We start from the raw sequence: 20,384 nt of genomic DNA on the forward strand, positions 1-20,384 counted from the left end.
CTACGGTTCAGTCTCAAGTTAAACTTGTGTTGCAGGAGATCTTTCTTCTCATATGAAGTGCTGAGCTTGCGATACGCCAATCAGCCTAGCAATACAAAGTCATTTTTTCCTACACGCATCATTCTTTCTGACTCTCTCCTCCCCCACTCACCAACTGTCACTATATAAAAAAAAAAAAAGTTTTTGTTAAAGGGGCCGCTACAACCGACCTCTGACGCTAATGTGTCTTCACAGAGTCCCCTCTGTACAAAATATATAGTGCCCTATAAAAAATAACCTTTTTTCCTAATACAAATACAGTTGCATTACATAACATAACATTAGGGGCTTAACATATATACATAAGTGGGTTCGGGGCACACCCTACATGCCGACAGACGCTTATTCCCTTCTGTATTCTGTGCTACAAAGATGACGGCTCATAAGATCTAATGTACAGGACAAACGATATACTTGATTCTATGTTCGTGGAAGTGCATTGAGGGATTTTACACGAGGGTCCTCTAATGCCAAGTCACTGATCCGTTTATTATACCACACAGAAGAACTTCGGACACACCACCATGTAGAGCGGACGTAACAAACACATCTGACTGGTTGTTTGTTCCAGCCAATTGTGTCTTCCTTAGTACTGGAGTGAAGCAAAATACTGACACCATTGTAATGCGATGGATTACTATATAACCAAATCGGGTGCAAGCTTGGCAAATGGGTGGCATCACATAAGTAATAATAATAATATTACCTTCCAGAGAAACTTTCTCTTCATGACTCTTTTCTGTTTTTGACACCGGAGTGGAAGACAGTCTACGGGCTGAGGATTTCTTGGTCCGTGGTGGAGTTATACCTACTTCAGCTGAACGAAGGCCTTCATATTTCTCCGTTTTTAGCCTGTTTAAGAGAATATGCTGTTGTGGAGTGAGGTTGTCTTCTAAAAAAGTGACCTTGTGATGTGGTACGGCTGGCAGAGAGCTTAAGTATCCTCTGCTTGGTAGACTGGCAGCCGGTGGATAGTTCTCAATTGACGCAGCGTGAAGGACTCTATGCTGATAGTTTTGATAAGCCTCCTCTAAAAACTCGGCTTCTTTTTCAAGTTCTTTAATTCGTGCTTTGGTGCTAGCTACAAACTCCAGATCTGAATCGGGGGAGCTGCTTCGGGTACCATCGTTGTAGCGATGCCTTCGAAATGAGAGGTTACCTGTTTCAGCAAGAGAGTCCATTAACCGTTGGCTTTTCAATACAGGTTTCTCAAAATAATTATCGGGATTGACACTCCTTCTGGCAGGAAAGCTTAGCGCTGAATGAGCAGGGACACATGTCCTGGGGTGATGATATACTTCATTTTCAAGGGCTGATCATGCAAGAGGAAAGCAAAAAAAAAAAATAATATGAGAAATTATTGAGTAATCCGTTATTTTAAGATTACTTCAAGGGATTATGCGAAATAGCAGTCTCTAAAACACTTACATTAAAAAAACAACACATTACAAAGAGAGACTAAAAAAGCTTAAGTAAGCAGTGTTTTATACTCATTAAGAGTATGTTACTTTAAAACTTCTATTCATCAGCCAAGAAAACATGGACAGGAATTGTATTATTATTTGCACACCATCTATGGTTTTAACACACGCACACATTTAGGTTCCTATATACACTAGGCAATTATGGTTCCGATTCCTTTTTTTTCCAGAGCGTAAAGATAATTGGCCAGTGTAAATACACAAAAAGATCAACTATAAATGATAAAACTACAGTTTCTTTGTTGATTGCGCATATATAAAAATCATTACCATCATTGGCAGGGTCTGCAAATGTCGGCTTGTAAAGTAATACTGCCCAGGGCATGGCTTTTGCGAGAGCTGTTGCAAGACAATATTGACGAACCATAACCTAGAGAAAACTTCTTACCACTGACTGCAAGGAGCTTTATAAAGGAAATGTCCATCGGATTCTTGTCATGATTTTTCTAACCACTTATCATTCATAAGTGGTTTGAAAAATCTTCCCATGTACACAGGCATTAAGATCAACCAAATAGCTGCACACCTAAGGCCCCATTCACATCACGTTTTTGGCCTACGTTTAACCCCTTCCCTCTGCTTGCATTCTGGGCCCTAATGTCCAAGCCATTTTTTACATTTTTACATTGTCACATTCAAAGAGCTGTAACTTTTTTATTTTTGCGTCGGCATAGCTGTATAAGGTCTTGTTTTTTGCGGGACGACTTGTAGTTTTTATTGGTACCATTTGAGAGTAGATGCGACTTTTTGATCACTTTTTATCACATTTTTTTAAAGTCAGGATTAACAGAAAACAGCAATTCTTCCATTGTTTTTTATTTTATTTTTTACGGCGTTCACAGTGCGGGTTAAATAATGTAACAGTTTTATAGTCGGGGTCGTTACGGACGCGGCGATACCAAATATGTGTAACTTTTTTGCTTTATTGTAGTTTTTTTTAATAGTAAAGCATTTTGTAAGGGGAAAAGCTGGGTTTTTCATTTTTTTTTTTTCACTTTTTTTTAAAATTAACTTTATTAAACTATTTTACTAGTCCCACTAGGGGACTTCACTATCCTCCGATCGCTATTATAATACACTGCAATACTTTTGTATTGCAGTGTATTACTGCCTGTCCGTTTAAAACGGACAGGCATCTGCTAGGTCATGCCTGCGGCATGATCTAGCAGGCATTCGCTCCAGGCAGACCTGGGGGTCTTTATTAGACCCCCGGCTGCCATAGAAGACACAGACACTCGGCGATTTTATCGCCGGGTGTCAGTGAGATGAGAGGGAGCTCCCTCCCTCTCTCCAAAACCATTCAGATGCGGTGCTCGCTATTGTGCACCGCATCTGAAGGGTTAAACGGGTGAGATCGATACTAATATCGATCTCACCCGGCAGAGCAGGGACGCCCCCAGCCCTCAGCTGCCTCTGGCAGCTGAGAGCAGGGAGATTTCACGGCTCCCTGCTCTGTTTACTTTATTCTACAGCAGCGACGTAGAATAGCGGCGCTCTAGAATAAAGCCCACTAATGACCGCCGTAAAAAGACGTATCGGCGGTCATTAAGGGGTTAATGTATATGCCGGGAAAAGGTGTATACGTTAAACGTAGGCTGTGGCGGATACCTAACAGTGGCATCTGTCACATAAAAATTATTAAACGGATACATCAGGAACGCTCATGACGTATACGATAGCCTGAGGGTGTCAGTCTCTTGGGCTAATAAAGCCCTATGGACAAGTTACATAAGCCATGGCCTGACCACATCTACCGTAATCAATAAATATCCTATTAATTTCACATTGCGATATTATAGGTGTTCTATAATAGTATTTTATCAGGATGGTAACCATGAAACCAAGAAAGTGAGACTTCTGACTGACTTGTTGCTTCTGATACACCACCTAACAACAGAAGTCTTATGAATGGAGTTGCCTGGCAGCTACAAGCCTGTCTCCGATTACTCAAGTCTTCAACTCAAGTCAAAATTGCTGTTGAATTAAGTTTTATTGACAAATGGTTGACAAATATAGATGGTGATGTGATATCCAACTCAAAACCATCTAAAAGACGTTAATGTATGTAACAGACTGCCAGAACACTAGTGTAGGATCGCAGTGGTTTCCGCATCACTAGCGACCTGCAGAGCGAGATTCCGTTCTAACGGTTGAGGGGAACTTTTTGTAGTGTAAATTATTCCTGTAAACATCGATTCAAAATAAGACATGAAATAGGGCTTCAAGTGGAATATTAACACATAAGAAATCAAGGAAATGTGTATTTAACGTAAAATGCAATAAAATATTAAGTGATAAGTAATTCAATAGGATAAAAAAAAACAAAAAAAAAAAACACACACAACAACAAAACAAACAAACCTTGTTGGGTTTGTCTCAGCTGAAACTCCAGTTGTTCAACTTGGGCACTTAATCTTTTCGAAGATTCCTCACGACTTAACAACTGCATTTTCATTTCCAAACCACGTTCAATCTGAAAAGCCAAATAGCACATGCCATCACATGCAGAGCCCAGACTGCCATCCATGCGACCAGTTCTACTGCTACATTAGGAGTAATGGCAACAGGGAAACATTATCATCTGTCATTTGTTCCTAAAACACAGAGGCCTAACTTGAAGCCTAACTTGAAGCCCCTGGGCCCCAATTCAAAATCTGTAATAGGGCCCCCTATCTACTATGTGCCATTTATAATACTTGTATGTTCTTATATCGCAGAGGGGCCTTTGGTCTCCCTCCGACTCCAGGGCCTTGGTGCACCTCCTATAGCTCTGCCCCTGCTAGAAAATGAGATCCAACATACATAACAAAATATATTGTAGTTATTTTTTACATTTGTTGTAATTATTAAACATATAACTATCTATTCCTAAACTAGGAGTCACCCAATTTGAACAACTTTAGGCTAATGTCGCCCACAGATCATGGTAAAATGCAGGATAACGGTGACCACGCTGAGACTTCACTGGAATAAAAGTCAAACCATCTGGTGACTTTACAGTGAATAGCCCTCGACACCATTTCATCATGGATGAAACTGCTGTATGCGGACAAAAAAAATGTGAAATTCATTACAGTAATGTGAATTATTATTGGATTGTACAATAGCTAAAGCAAGTGTGTCCGACAATAAAATAAAGATTGGGGTGCACTCTTGAGCCATCTCCATTTTTGCCACATGGGTGTTACTATAAAGTTATTTGGTACCTGTTTAGTGTACACTTACATACTCAATAGGTGACTGTTTATACACACTGTTTATCTAGTACGCATGTATTATAGATGTATCTTCTATCGTGGACCATGGTCATATGGTTCTTTTCACTTTACTGCTCACAAAACTTATGGCTCTAGAGTGTATGTGGTGAAAATGCTTTTATGTGCTTTGGTTCAACTATTCCTAAATACAAATTTTTTATAATTTTTGTTTCTATTTAAACTCTACTAATACAATAATAATATTCGGAAATTATATGGATCCTGTTTAAGAAAGTTGCAAGTAGATCTATATGCTAGCGAAACTTTTTTTTTTTTTTTTTTAAAAACAACAAACAACTTAGTATTAAATAAAGGATTAAAAGGCTATTTACACTATTGAGGTTTTTTAAAAAAAAAATAAATAGATCAGTGTGTTTAGAGTAACTTCTTAATTAGTTTTTATTAAAAATTCGTTTTACTTTTTAAGATACAGCTGCTCTGTATTCTCTATGCAGAACAGCTGTATCTAGCACTAAATCCTGTTCTCGTCAGTCCCGTGGACCTGACGGGGTTCAGTGAGAGCGGGACCTGCGCGTCTATGACACACAGGATCCACCTGTAATCTATCACATCTAAGTTTATAATTTAGATGTGATAGATTACAGGTATATCCTGCATGTCAGGGACACGCAGGACCCGCTCTCACTGAATCCGTCAGGTCCGCGAGACTGACGGATTCAGTAAATAGCGAACGATACAGCTGTTCTGTATAGAGAATACAGAACAGCTGTATCTCAAAAAGTAAAACAAATTTTTTTTTTATTTTTTTTTAAACTCGTTTTATTGAAAGAATTGTACAATACAAACGTCCATAGTACATGACAGAAAATAAACACATTTATGTATTCATACACATTTAACACAGATGCATAGTGGCTATGGTGGTTTTTAACATGTCATAACCCAATAGATCACATAGTTAGCCCTCGGAAACAACACAATAACATCCCAGCGGGCAAAATACTTTCCCAGGCCAGTTTGATTTATTCCATACAAAATATAGAGATCTTATAAGTAACCAGACATGCAACACTCGTCCTCCTCAATGTTGCAGCAACTGGTCCCTCAGGTCTGTAAATCTATGCGGAGTATACAGGGTACATGATGAATCACACCAAATCTGCCATATTTTATAAAATTTACCAACACACCCTCTTTTCTTATATAATACTCGCTCATATGGTATAATGGAATTGATCAGCGATTTCCATTTCGTCACCCTAGGAGGTCTCTGATCCATCCACCGAAGTGCGATGGTTTTCCTTGCCATGAACAATACTTCTTGCAATAAAATACGCATGTGAAATGGCCATTGATCTTCAGGCAGCACCCCAAATAGACAAATCTTAGGTGAAAAGGGGATCGGCTGCTTCACCACTTCCTCAACCACTTTCAACACCTCCCCCCAAAAGGCAGCCACCCCTGGACAATCCCAGATCATATGCCAGAAATCAGATCTGGGAAAACGGCACCTGTGACATTCAGTGCTAGGATATCTGCCCATTCTATGCAGTCTCACCGGCGTGAGATAACTCTGATGAACTATAGCTAATTGGATCATTTTGTTATTTGCCGCCGGTGACACAGACACAGGAGATGAAAGTACATCCTCCCATTCCTCCCCTGTCAGATCTGGTATCAGACTCTCCCATTTATCTTTTACCGGTAATTTGACATTGGCCAGTTTAGCATGTATAAGGGCCGTGTAGACCGCAGAGATCAGCCCCCGGGGGCCCTGCGATTTAAAAACTCCAATCAAAGGGAATCGTGAGAATTCGTGATCTGACCTAGGGTATTGACTTGCGAGAGCATGTCGCAGCTGCAGATATCTATAAAAACTTTCCCTAGGAATTTGGAAGTCCTCTTGCATTTGCGCAAAGGATTTAAGGACATTATCCTTATACACATCCCCAATTCTACGTACCTCAAATCCCTCCCAAAAAGAGGGGGCCTGCCCCTCCATTAGATGTGAAAGAAGGGGGTTATCCCATAATGGCATGTCCACTTGTACATCCGCATATGCATAAATTTGTTTGGCCGCCGTCCATGCCTGCACGGCCACCTTGTGGATTGGGAGCATTCTTTTATAAGTTCCCGGGGAGCTTTCTATCACTGGCCAAAGGTGCACTAGATGCAAATATGCAGCGAGGTGCTGTTCCCTCATTGGTAACGGGTCCGACCCAGTCCATAGCTGTAAATATCTCAACTGCCCAGCTAGATAGTACATAAACAAATCCGGTAGTGCCATTCCCCCCTCCTGTTTAGGTCTCTGCAGAGTAGCCAAGCTAAGTTTGGATCTATTGGATCCCCATATAAAAGCCGGGAATAATGCATGTAGGGTTTTAAAAAAGGCCTTATATACCGGTATGGCTGCGTGCTCCAGAACATACAGACATTTTGGGAGAATAACCATTTTAATTAAATTTACACGACCCGTCACTGCCAGTGGAAGTGCCCCCCACACCTTGAATTTGAGCCTGATATAGTCTAACAGAGGCAGTATGTTGGTGATTCGATCATACCTGTGATCTCTGTTTATGATAATACCCAGATATTTAAAGGACGACACTACCTGCAGGCCATGCTCATCTTCCGCCCACCCCACTTCCTTCAAAGGCATGAAAAATGATTTATTCCAATTAACGTGTAGGCCAGAAAATCTACCGAATTGGTTCAGGATTGCAATAGCTAACCCCAAGTTGTCTTTCGGGTATGACATATACAATATCACATCATCGGCGTACAAACTAATCCTCTCCTCTCGTCCTCCCACCACTATTCCCCTATATTCTGAGTGCGTTCTTACACGTATCGCTAAAGGCTCAATAGCTATTGCAAACAAAAGCGGGGAGAGAGGGCACCCCTGCCTGGTACCTCTACGGAGGTGAAAATAAGGGGACATTATACCATTAATCAAAATTTGTGCCCTCGGATCCTTATACAAGATTTTTACCCATTTGATGAATATCGGGCCAAAACCAAACCTCTGTAATACTTCAAACAGATATGCCCATTCAACAGAATCGAAGGCCTTGGCCGCATCAAGAGATGCCATTGCCCAGTCCTCCTTTAGTGCCTCTCCTATTTGAGTCAAAATTTGAACCTTGCGTATATTATCAGATGTGGATCTCCCCGGCATAAAGCCTGCCTGATCCGAATGAATGAGTTGTAATATCACCTTGTTCAATCTATTTGCCAGTACCTTTGCAAGTATCTTGTAGTCTAGATTCAGTAATGAAATAGGGCGGTAAGAACTACATTCACTAGGGTCTTTGTCAGGTTTTAGTAACACTACAATTGTGGCATCATAGAAACTGTCCGGTAGTTTCCCCTCCCTCCGGGCATAAGAATACATAGAGCATAATGGGGGAATGAGCTGGTCAGAGTAACGAAGATACACCTCCAATGGAATCCCGTCTGGTCCCGATGCCTTACCCTTTGACATATCCCTTAATGCCTGCGTAACCTCATCTTCCATGATATCGAGCTCTAACATATCCCTGCCTGCCTCCTCTAACTGCGGGAATTCCAAGTCCTCCAAGTATGATACACACTCGGACCAATCATACGTAGACTGTGAGGAATATAAGTCCCTATAGAATTGAGTGAATCGAGCCGCTATACTAGGGGTATCAGTCAGCTCACGGCCTTGACTGTCTTTAACCTTTAATATTGCTGAGCTCTGAGAACTGTGGTGTATTAAATGAGCCAGCAATTTACTTGATTGGTTTCCCAATTCAAAATAGGTCTGCCGAGCAAAAAACAAATTTCCTATCAGCTTTTTCTTGTAATAATAATAAGTATTCACGGCCCATCGTCAGCCATGCATGTTTATTCGCTTCAGATGTATTTTCTATATACTCGCCCTCCAGTGTTTTACATTGCTGTGCCAACTGACCCTCTTCCTTTGCCGCTTCCCTTTTTATGTAGGAGATTGTAGATCGCAAGCAGCCTCTAAGGTAGGCCTTCAGGGTATCCCATAAAATATTAAGATTATCACACGAGTTATTAGTATCCTGAAAAACCTCCAGTTGATCTGGTATGCGATCCTGCGGCCCTATCAGGGTAAGCCAGAATGGATGAATTTTCCAGCTACCAGTCCTCACAGGCCCTGGGTGAATGAAACGTGCAACCATCGGAGAGTGATCTGACACTCCCCTTACTTCATAAGACACATCCGTTACTATCGGGACCATTAGAGCGTTCCCAAAGATATAATCTATACGAGACAGGGAATTCCTACCGATAGAATGACATGAGTACACCTTTACATTCGGATGTTTGCACCTAAATATATCTAACCAACCCATTTCTTGAAATAGCAAATTCAACTCTGTTGGAGACACCGATGTATCCCCACCATCCATCACTCCTCTAAATCTATCACATTTGGGATCCATGACCATGTTAAGGTCCCCCATGCCCAGTACCGTAGCTTGTGGGTAAGCGGCAGCAAATGCGGCAGCCTCATGTAAAATTCGTATATTTGCCGGAGGAGGAACATATAGGCCCAACAATACAAATGGTATAGTGTCGATGTAAGCATGTATAAACACATATCTACCTTCCTTATCCACTTTAACTTTAACAGCTTCCCACCTCAGGGATTTGTGTATTAATACCGATACCCCCCGGGAGTAGGACGTATGGAAAGAGTGTGAAGACCATTGGATCCAAGGTCTACGCAATAATCTCGCTTTGTCTGGGATTAAATGCGTCTCTTGCAAACATATTATAGAGGGATTAAATTTACGGATACATGCAAAAATGGCTGTCCTTTTCCTCGGGGTACCCAGCCCCCGTACATTCCAAGACACAATCGATATAGACGCCATTAATGAGGCCGGAAGCTATGTCTGCCTCGGAGGGAAGATGGCTCCCGACTCCTGCATATTATCCATGTACTTTCCCTAGTGACCTTTCCACACCTTCTGTGTACTGTATGACTTTTTAGACATTTGCATTCATAAATGAGTATAATTTCGCCTAAATACGGCATTAAAAACATAAACGACAGAACTAACATTTAAACAGTAAATTGTATCGACAATGCGAGATGACACATAGGCCATTGCCGAATCATGCCCTCCTCGTGGCACCAAAGAGTAACGGGGAAGGCCCCGTGCTATTAGGCAGCATTAACGTATCCTTCCCTATCTACACCTTCAAACACCATAATACATCTTAAGCCCTTTCCATAACTTCGTACAGGAGGATAATAAGTCCAGCAGCAGTGTAAACAATATATCAGCAATATTTAAATGTAATATGCGTCCTGCGCATATACCCGGATCTCCTGCAGTCCTTCAACTGGGGCCCCTTCTTTACTTCGGCCGGATCACTCCTTCCCACTATAGGCCAAGCTCCATGAACCGAATGGTAACAGATTGAAAGTCCCGACAGTCCATTCAAATGAAATGGGGCGGAGAAGAATGCCCCTTTTCCAGGGCCTCCGGAACCATTCACCCGCCGGATAAGACTTCAAATTGGGTGTACCATAACATTGGAATCCCTCCTTAAACACAGGAGATCAACCAGCAAAAAGAAACCTTTTAGTCTGCATCAGGCGCAGAAGAAACTCCAGCATCATCTTAAATTCCAGCACTTTCCATCTTCACCCTCCAAAGGGGTCACACGCGGCGGGGCGATCTCCTCCCTCTCACCCAGTCGTCGGCTTCCATCGGAGAGTTAAAAAAGATAGAACGGTCGTTATCCACTACCCGCAGCCTTGCAGGATACGCCATAGAATATGGGATATTGAGATCCCTCAGCCGCCTTTTCACCGCCATAAACGTAGCGCTGCGCTTTTGCAGATCAGCCGAGAAATCCGGGAATATGGATATAGCAACACCATTATATTTAATACCTTGCAGTCGGCGGGCTTGACGTAGGATCATGTCCCTGTCGTTACAATTAAGCAACCTGGCCAACATCGGCCTCGGAGGGGCCCCAGGTGGAGGCGGTCTTGCCGGCACTCTGTGCGCCCTTTCTACTGCAAAGGCCTGCGAGTAAGGTGCATCTGGCATTATCTCTTTCAACCACTTAGATATGAATTCGCCCGGATCTTGGCCCTCCGATTTCTCAGGCATTCCTATTATCCGGATATTATTCCGACGCAGCCTATTTTCCAGATCATCATTTTTTTGTTTTAATAACTCCGTCATGGATTCCAGATCTGTAATCGCACGCGGCATGGCCGCCATCCTGTCTTCCACCCCAGACACTCTGTCCTCCACATGTGTCACTCTTTCTCTCAGGGTCTGCATATCCTGCCTTATGAGGCCTATATCAATTTTCACCTCCTCCATCTTACCGGTCAGCGAGGTCTTGCATGCTGATATGGCTGCCAGGAGTTTGTTCATCACCTCTGTCGGAGTAGGTTCCGGTTCTGTCTCCTCCACCACCGCTGAGGAAGATGTCGACCCACCAGGCGTCTCACTGCCCTTTGAGCGCTGCTGCAGGGAAGCACGGCCGCCATCTTTGATTTCTTCCCGGACATAACTCTGTAGCTTTTCCGCGGCCGTTTGACCTCTCGTGGGGCCCATAACTCCACTCTTACCACCCGACTGCTGCCTGGATCTCCGGGACGTAATGATGAAGGTAAGGAACGATCAGGATAGTCACAGGATCAATATAGCACGGAACCACAGCGGAGCTCTCAAGTCATGCGACTGCTCCCGTTGCGCGCCAAGCCACGCCCCCACAAATTTTTCATATAAACTAATTAAGAAGTTACACCAAACACACTGACTGATCTATTTATTTAAAAAAAAAAAAAAAGCCCTCAAAAGGTGTACATAGCCTTAAAGTGCACATAGTGCCTCATGCATAAAACAATAGTGACAAAACGTGCCAGTGTTACCCAGTGTAACAAATCAGGTCACTTATTTTTCCTTTGGAAACCTGCACTAGAAATATGAAAGTTGGTTATTACGAGCATCCAGATTGATGTATAAATTAGAATACCAGATAAACATTCGCAAATCTCACCTCTAATTCAAGCTGTTGTTCAAGGATTTCCCGTTGTATTTTGAATTCATTTTGCTCAAACGTTCTGGAAGACTCCAGTTGTTTAATTTCTTCTTGAAGGCAAAGCAACTCAGGAGATGGCTGAGATGTTTCTGTAAATCATAAAGTAGAATAATAAATATAAATAAGCCAAACTTTGTGTTTAAAGAGAACCTTTCACCTCCCCATACATGTGCAGCTGAGTGCAGCATGTAATGGGGAGGGCTGAACAAACCCTGGGGCACTTTACATTTTTTTTCTACCCTCCTCTGTTATTTCGATATTGGTGCCGTTATATTTGGCGCTCAATATTTAAATAACCGCCTGAACTGTCAATGGGGCGTGTACTGGCAAGGGGGCGTGTCCAATCAGCTACGGACAGTGCCACAACAAAAGCTGGAGGAGAGCGTGTGCGCACACTCAGCTCAGAGCAGTGGCACAGGTGAAAGGTTCTCTTTAAGGCCTAGTTCACAACGTTTTTTGCAGGCAGAAAAAAAAACGTGCCTCAGAATTGCTTCAGGCCCGCGGTCGTTGATCTAATTCAAGGACCGCAGGCAAAAAACGCTCAGAAATGAGCACTGCCTTCCATTAATTTCAATGAGAGGTCAGAGGGGGAAAAAAAAGTCACCTTTGCCTCCCATTGAAATCAAAAGGGGGCGATTTGAGCCGTTTTCAACACTGTTTCCGCGTCAAAATCAGCGCCAAAAAAAACCTCTTTGTTAACTGACCCTAAAAGGTTTAATATAAATGACTCTATAAGTGGAAAAACAAAACGGACACTGGAAAGTTTAATGGTGTTTTGTTGAACCAAGTGCAAGTGACAATACAGAGATCTCATCTTAGAGGCAAGATATATTTTGTCTGGTTAATTCAACCTTTGCTGGGTTTGACAGTCAAGTTTTAAAATTAAAGTACAATTGACATTTCACATTTTAACGGTACAGAGAAGGGGTGAATAACTTAACATTAAAGGGGTTGTACCAGAATCGACAATCCTCAGGAAAGGTTTTCATTTTTTTGATCGCTGGGGCCCCCACCAATCGTGAGAACAGGGGTCCCGAACCCCCATTCATCCTCACTGCTCAACTGCAGTGAGGAGTACTTTAAATAGAGCGCGCTGCACCTCCATTCAATGTCTATGCGAATGACGGAAACAGCCGAGTACAGCGCTCGGCAATTTCCATCAGTCCCATAGATATTGAATAGAGCGGCGGACATATGTTAAACCGTAACTCCATTTCAATTCCTCCTCAATCTATGTAAATAAAGGGCCCTGAGAGCTCTATCTGAAAAACTGAGCTCCGACCACTATAAACATATATTTTTAACCTATTTAGTTAAAAAAACAAAAACAAAATGGTATTCAAGAGTGGACACTCACTTTAAGCAAAGCTTACATTTCTATCCAATCAGAAACACTTTTTATTGTTAAAAAGAGATTAACACCATGTGAAATCCTTCCTTGCAATAAAAATAAGAGGGAAAAAGAAGTGGTGCAGCAGGGTTTTCTGAGCAAAGGGAGTACAAAATAAGTAAAGCGGGCCTGTCCCTAGCATCAGAGGTCATGATGCAGTTTAGTGATTTAACATTATCTAATAACATCAATGTTTTTATGGGTCTCAGGTCAGTGTGAAGAGCTTAGGCTTCATTCACATCTGTGCCAGGGTCCCGTTCCGACGTTCCGTCTGAGCTTTACGTCAGAACAGGACCCTGAGGGTATGTGCGCGCACAAACTCAGAAACGTCTGAAAATACGGAGGTGTTTTCAAGGGAAAACCGCTCCTGATTTTCAGAAGTTTTTTAAGCCACTCGCAATTTTCGCTGCATTTTTTTTCTATAGGGTCAATGAAAAAAACGTCCCAAGAAGTGACATGCACTTTTTCGCGGGCGTATTTTTACGTGCCGTTTAAAAAAAAATTCAAAAAAAATTCAAAAAAAAAGCGGAAAAAAAAAAAATCACCCCGTCAGAACAGAACGCCATATTTCCCATTGAAATCAATGGGCAGATGTTTGTAGGCGTTCTGCTTCCATTTTTTCAGGTGTTTGTCGAGGTGTAAACGCCCTGAAATACGCCTGAAAACACTACTTGTGCACATACCCTGACTGAAACAAACGGAAACCAAAAGGTTTTTCCGTTTCCATCACCATTGATTTCAATGGTGACTGATCTGGTGCCAATGGTTTCCGTTTGTCTCCGTTGTGCAAGGGTTCCGTCGTTTTGACGGAATCAATAGCGTAGTGCCAGTCAGGGATCCGTTCTGCTTTGGTCTATGGTCATTTTTATCCATTTTCAGTCAAGAAACTGATTCATCCTTTGTGGTAAACAGTCTCATACGTCTGAGGCATATATGTTCAGCGATACACTTCAAACGTATGTATGTCCAGACGCAGTGTGGAGAAAGGCAAAGTGTTAATAGGCCTAACGGGTTACTAGCTTTCACAGAATTGACATGTTTCTAATGAACGAGGACATGGTTTCATTATTGGCGGTAACATCACATACTTTCTCTGAAGTCACGATTTTCTTTTCGGAGTTCCTCTATTTGTTGTTTAAATAACTTGACTTGAGTCTGAAGTTCATCCTTCTCTTGCTGTACTAGGGGATAGGCCGCATACTCTCTTAGCTTCTCAGTTAGGCTTTGGTTTTGTTGAGTCACAAGGGACAACTGTGTTTTCAGGGTATCAACCCCTACCTAAATGAACAAACACTAGTTAGACTGATTGGAGGATAAATATATGCACAATACATTTTTTCTTTTGAGTCATACTTCGGCTGGCCGTATATTTTAGATAGCTGTCCGCTATTCCTTCCGACTCCCCCATGCCAAGCATGCATGTTTCTCAAGGTTAAAGATGCTGCCATACTTCTTTGGAAGCAGCTTATCCAAAAATGAACAAAAGGTTCGGGCATGTTGAAATTTAAGATGTCAGGCCCTTCTCTCCCCCGACATCTGTCGCCGGGGGGAGAGTTGGTACACCGCCCTACACATTAGATGTTCAACCGCTACCAAATATCTAACAGTCCGAAATTACGCGGCTGACGTTGGAGTCTCCTTCAGCCGTTCCATCACAATTGATGGCAAGAATAGCACAGCATGCAGCACTAGACTTTGCCTCAAAACAGACAAAATGAAGGAAACCTGGACGGCCCCCATTATAAGTCAAGGTGGTTCGTGTGAATCAGTTACAGAATTATGGCTTCCGTTATGAACGGAATGCACAACTTTAATATGTGAACATAACCTAAGGCTATGTTGACAGTTCCATCAATTTTGACGGTCAGAATAACGCAACATGCAGAACTATTTCTTGCTGCCAAAGCAACGGAAACCCAAACGGATCCAGTTATAAGTTACTAGGGTTCAGTGAATGCTGTTCTGGCATATGACAGATCTGGCACAGTATAGTGGCTTCCGTCATGAACGGAAGCCAAGACTCAGATGTGAACAGAGCCCTTAAAGAGGCTCTGTCACCACATTATAAGTGCTCTATCTCCTACATAAGGAGATTGGCGCTATAATTTAGGTGACAGTAATGCTTTTTATTTAGAAAAACAATCTATTTTAAACCACCTTATTAGCGATTTTTCACTTTATGCTAATGAGTTTCTTAATGCCCAAGTGGGCGTGTTTTTACTTTAGACCAAGTGGGCGTTGTACAGAGGAGTGTATGACGCTGACCAATCAGCATCATGCACTCCTCTCCATTCATTTACACTGCACTAGCGATATAGCTATATCGTTATGTGCAGCTACATACACAAACACATTACTGCAGTGTCCTGATAATGAATATACATCACTACCAGCCTGGACGTGATATTTATTCAGAATCCTGACCACTTCTGAATCTTTTCTGTGAGATTCCAGCAAGGCAAGCATAATCTCTTTTGAAGTGACAGATTATATCGTAATCTTGCGAGATTACGCTTGCCTTGCTGGAATCTCACAGAAAAGATTCAGAAGTGTCAGGATTCTGAATAAACATCACGTCCAGGCTGGTAGTGATGTATATTCATTATCAGGACACTGTATTAATGTTAGTGTTTGTGTATGTAGACTACAAACTATAGACTATAAACTATAAAAAAAAAACTATAAAAAAACTATATCGCTAGTGCAGTGTAAATGAATGGAGAGAAGTGCATGACGCAGATTGGTCACTGATTGGTCAGCGTCATACACTCCTCTGTACAACGCCCACTTGGTCTAACGTAAAACACGCCCACTTGGGCATTAAGAAACTCATTAGCATAAAGCTAAAAATCGCTCATAAAGTGGTTTAAAATGGATAGTTTTTCTAAATAAAAAGCATTACTGTCACCTACATTATAGCGCCTTATATAGGAGATGGGGCACTTATAATGTGGTGACAGAGCCTCTTTAAGTGTTACTGTCAACACCAGAAGCCACTTCAGTTATAGAACTATACATGCTAATTACAGCAACAAAGAAAATAGGATCAGCTTGGGGCATGCTGGAATGTACAGTGCATGTTATGAGCACTAGCGACACATACCAAATAGTGGAATTTCACTTAAATGTTTTCCTATACCTAAATTAACAGAACATTATTGATGGGTATATCTTACCATGCTGGTTGAGGAGTCCTTCAGAAGTTTTTCACCATCAAGTTGTCAAAAACTCTGTTTAGTCTGTCAGTTGTATTTAAGGGTGACCAAACATTCCCAGTGAAGCTCCATACAATTTTATGGGATACAGTGATAATAGTGGTTAGTGGAAAAAACCCTTTTAAAGACCACTAGTCCTAGCTGAACACTCCTGTGCAGGTCAAAGAATGGCTATTAAAATGTATTATCGTCAGTGCTGTATTAGGCCCCATGCACACAGCCGTGCCCATAATCACAGCCCGCGATTGCAGACATGGCCGGCAGCGGACAGCCACCTGCATTTGCGGGTTGTGCTCTCATATAAAGTATGGTAGCACGATCCGTGAAAAGCAACAGATAGGACATGTCCTATCTTTTGTGGCGCCTTTCTACGGCCCGGACACCTTCCCGTAAACAAACAGGAAGTGAATGAGTCCGTAATTGCGGACCGTATTTACTCTCCCCAATTACGGACGATTTTTACGGTCGTGTGCATGGGTCTTTAATCCCTGGGTGTACCCCTTAATGTAAATCTAAAATATACAGTAAAAGCGGTCAGACTTTGTATACAGGGAGAGCTGTCAATCATTCTTTGCGGGAATGCGGAAAGAAGGACTGAAAGACTTTCTCTAGGAATCCTGGCAGTATTTAAGTTGCTTTTTACAAGAAAATACTGAACAAAACCATAGAAACTATATATGTGGAAGCTCAGCATCTGCCCTTTGATCATATATTATACTACCCTCAGATTGGATAGGATGGGAGACCTGACAGATCTGCTTTAACTCTTAAGGCCCTTTTACACTGGCCAATTATCGGGCAAACGAGTGTTCAAAGAACGCTTGTTCCAGAGAATTGCCCTGTGCTCGATTAGCAGATGAACGGGCAAACGTTCTCCCGACATGATAGACATGAGACGCGCTGCCAGCATGATAGCAATGAATGGGGACGAGCGATCGTACTAACAAGCGCTCGTCCATATACATAGCTCCTTGTGAAAGGAGCAAACGAGCGCCGATCAACAAGCTGTCTCGTTTCATCAGCGCTCGTTTACACGGCCCATGTCGGACCCTTAGAGTTGACTTGTGTAATTTGCTTCTTTAGAATAGAGATCTTCTGTTACATCAATTAAACGGTTTTTGCAACTGAAAAATACAAGGGAAAAACATGTACTCACCTGAAGTTGTGTTGTGCGAGACATAGCTTGCTCCACTTCCTGTTTCCTCATGTTGATTACAATTGTATCTTCCCGTAACTTTGCAGCGTCCTCTAAAAACATAATAATGAAAGGGAAAATAGCGTTAAACGCTATAAAGTATTTGATTAGACAACAAACATGATTTCACTATGTCCGTTAATTATCAGATCGTACCTAGCTTGGAAAAAAAAACGTTCTCTGGGGTAATAACTAACCCTATGCGTCCGAGATTGCCTGTCCAATAATTCCCATAATTATTGCACAGCACTGAGACCTTGGATTTATACCCCAGGGATCTCAAGATTGTCAACCACCTTTTCTGAACTTCAAAGACTTTTGACAATCTGTATTTCCAGACTACTAGGTGCAAATCTAATGTATGGATCTTTTGAACATTTATAGTGTTGCTCCATACTAGTCAATAAATCATGTTCTCCTCAGCAATCAGTATAGCAGTGACGATTTATCTCAGATTCATACTATACTATACAGGCTAAACTATGCAGGACTTAGAAAATTCTGAAAACGATGATGTATAACATAACCTGAAGGGTAAGGCCACACAGAGTTTTTCGCTGCGGGTTTGTTACATGCGCATTTTGCCTCTGATTTTTGTTGCTAACAGTGAAATCCGCAGCATGTCCTGAATTCCACGTAGATTTTTTTATATATATATTTTAAACCCTTATCCCGCTGTATTGCACTTGAAGTTGTTGTGGATTCCGCACCCATAAGCTGCAAGGTCTGAACGTACCCTCATGTAAAACATAAGTAAACATAGGACTAGAAGGCTATAGATTTAATCTCTTTAGTGTCGGGTATCCAAAGGGAGTCAGAAGTAGATACAGTTTCTCCTATTCTCAGTATGGTTTTATTACTGGCCCTGATAGATGGTTGGGGCAGTCGTCCAGAAATAAATGGTCGAGCACAGCAGTCTGATTCCTCAACTCAAGCAAGGCCTATTACTGATTCCCTTCACGTTTAGGGGATGTTTAATGTTGTCATTTAATTTTTTGTTCCGTACAGCTCTAACATATTTCACAGTGTTGTACAGAGATTGTAATCACCCACACCAGTCTTTGTCTCCAGTGGGGTACACAATCTAATTTCATTATTTCAAGCATGCAAGAAGATTAACCTTTGAGTAAACTTTCAGCATCATTTAGATGTTGCCCTTGGTTGGATTTGAACCTAGGACCCGAGTGCTGTAAGGCCACAGTGCTAAGCACTAAAGGCCCTTTTACACCGGCTGGTGCAACAAGACATCATTGATCGGTGCTCGCATGCTCCTGTCACAAGGAGCTATGGATGGTGACGAGCGGTCGTTACTCCGATCGCTCGTCCCCATACATTATCATTATGTCGGCAGCGCGTCTTTTTGTTTACACAGTTAGTTGTGCTACCGACAATGATAATATTTTATCGGCAACGAGCGTTATATTAACGCTCGCCTGCCCGATAATCGTCCTGTGTAAAACCCCCTTAAGTCGCATTGTTAGGAAACCAAATTATGATCCAGATCAACGTCCACACCTTAACTAGCTAGAGCGTGGACATGTGGATAGAGATTTGGATCCATACAAATGTCCCAGTGGCAACGCTAAAACCACAAGGAGGTGTTGTCATTGGACAAACATTTTAAAGCCATACATATGGCCTACTTGATAGCTAGACAATCTTTGCCTACAGGCTCCGGAGTTGTAAATCCGGTATGGTGTGTGTATACATATGTTCGCGTGTGTACATGCATTTTGTTTACCAACCTCTGTTTCTCCTCTCATCTTCACTGGCTTTTTGGGTTTTGTTCAAATATTCCTCTTTTAGTTCAAATTGATACCTTTTAAATAAAAATAAAAAATATTGCTTTAGATTACTGTATAGAAAAATGTGAACGGACACAAGTATATGCAACGGACACCGTTCCACCATGTTTATAGCACAAATAACCATAATAATCATAGGTGCAAAGGGAGGACAAGAAATAATTTTTTGTACATGGACCACTATTACCACTATTCAAAAATTAATAAAAACTCCCCCAAATCAAACCTTGATAAGCTTCTGACCCAATCGGTCCAATTCCTATTCTTTTTCTGGCTATTCAGCAACGTTATAGGGAGATTAAGGCTTTGTTCACATCTGCGTCAGGGCTCCGTTCAGACGTTCCGTTGGAGCTTTCCGTCGGAACGGAGCCCTGATTGACACAAACGGAAACCTTGATTTCAATGGTGACTAATCTAGTGCAATGGTTTCCGTTTGTCTCCGTTGTGCAAGGGTTCCGTCGTAGTCGACTATGCTATTGATTCTGTCAAAAAGACGAAACCCTTGCCGAATGGAAACGATTTGCACCGGATCCGTCACCATTGAAATAGACTACGCTATTGGTTCCGTCAAAAACAACGGAAACCATTAGCTAGGTTTCCGTCACCATTGAGTCCAATGGTGAGGGAAACAGAAACTAAGGTTTCAGTTTGCCTTTCCGTTGAGGGGTTAACCCGATGGAAACCTCCAAAGCGGAAAGAAACGCTGATGTGAAAGGGCCCTTAGTCCAAATTACCACCCACACAAATAGTTACTGCTGTGATAGTAAAGGGGACTTGGATCGACACAATATCAATGTGAAAAACTTAAAGGGCTTGTCCACTTCAGATAATCAGTTTTTGTTAGCAGGGTCCCACTGCTAGGACCCCCAACAAACAGCAACTGTCCTGCTGCGCCACCTTAGGTAAAATTAAGCATTCCACAGTTCCTATGGAAATCAATGTAAAGAGTCTCTTTGTAGCCGCTGATACT

The 20,384-nt window shown here is 42.0% G+C and overlaps 1 protein-coding gene across 1 annotated transcript in view; it reads right to left on the reverse strand.

Annotated features, from left to right (window-relative positions):
• Window positions 1-20,384, reverse strand: part of OFD1 (OFD1 centriole and centriolar satellite protein) — a 61,001-nt gene that overhangs the window by 27,697 nt on the left and 12,920 nt on the right. Inside the window, exons 11-16 of the mRNA XM_075852793.1 lie at window positions 19,355-19,428; window positions 17,571-17,662; window positions 14,288-14,477; window positions 11,768-11,898; window positions 3,882-3,993; window positions 746-1,351 (exon numbers count right to left, since the gene is read on the reverse strand). Of these exons, the coding sequence (XP_075708908.1) occupies window positions 746-1,351; window positions 3,882-3,993; window positions 11,768-11,898; window positions 14,288-14,477; window positions 17,571-17,662; window positions 19,355-19,428 (1,205 nt within the window). The remainder of the gene's footprint in view (window positions 1-745; window positions 1,352-3,881; window positions 3,994-11,767; window positions 11,899-14,287; window positions 14,478-17,570; window positions 17,663-19,354; window positions 19,429-20,384) is intronic.

This window comes from Rhinoderma darwinii, chromosome 2 (assembly GCF_050947455.1).
Source record: "Rhinoderma darwinii isolate aRhiDar2 chromosome 2, aRhiDar2.hap1, whole genome shotgun sequence".
NCBI classification, from domain to species: Eukaryota; Metazoa; Chordata; class Amphibia; order Anura; family Rhinodermatidae; genus Rhinoderma; species Rhinoderma darwinii.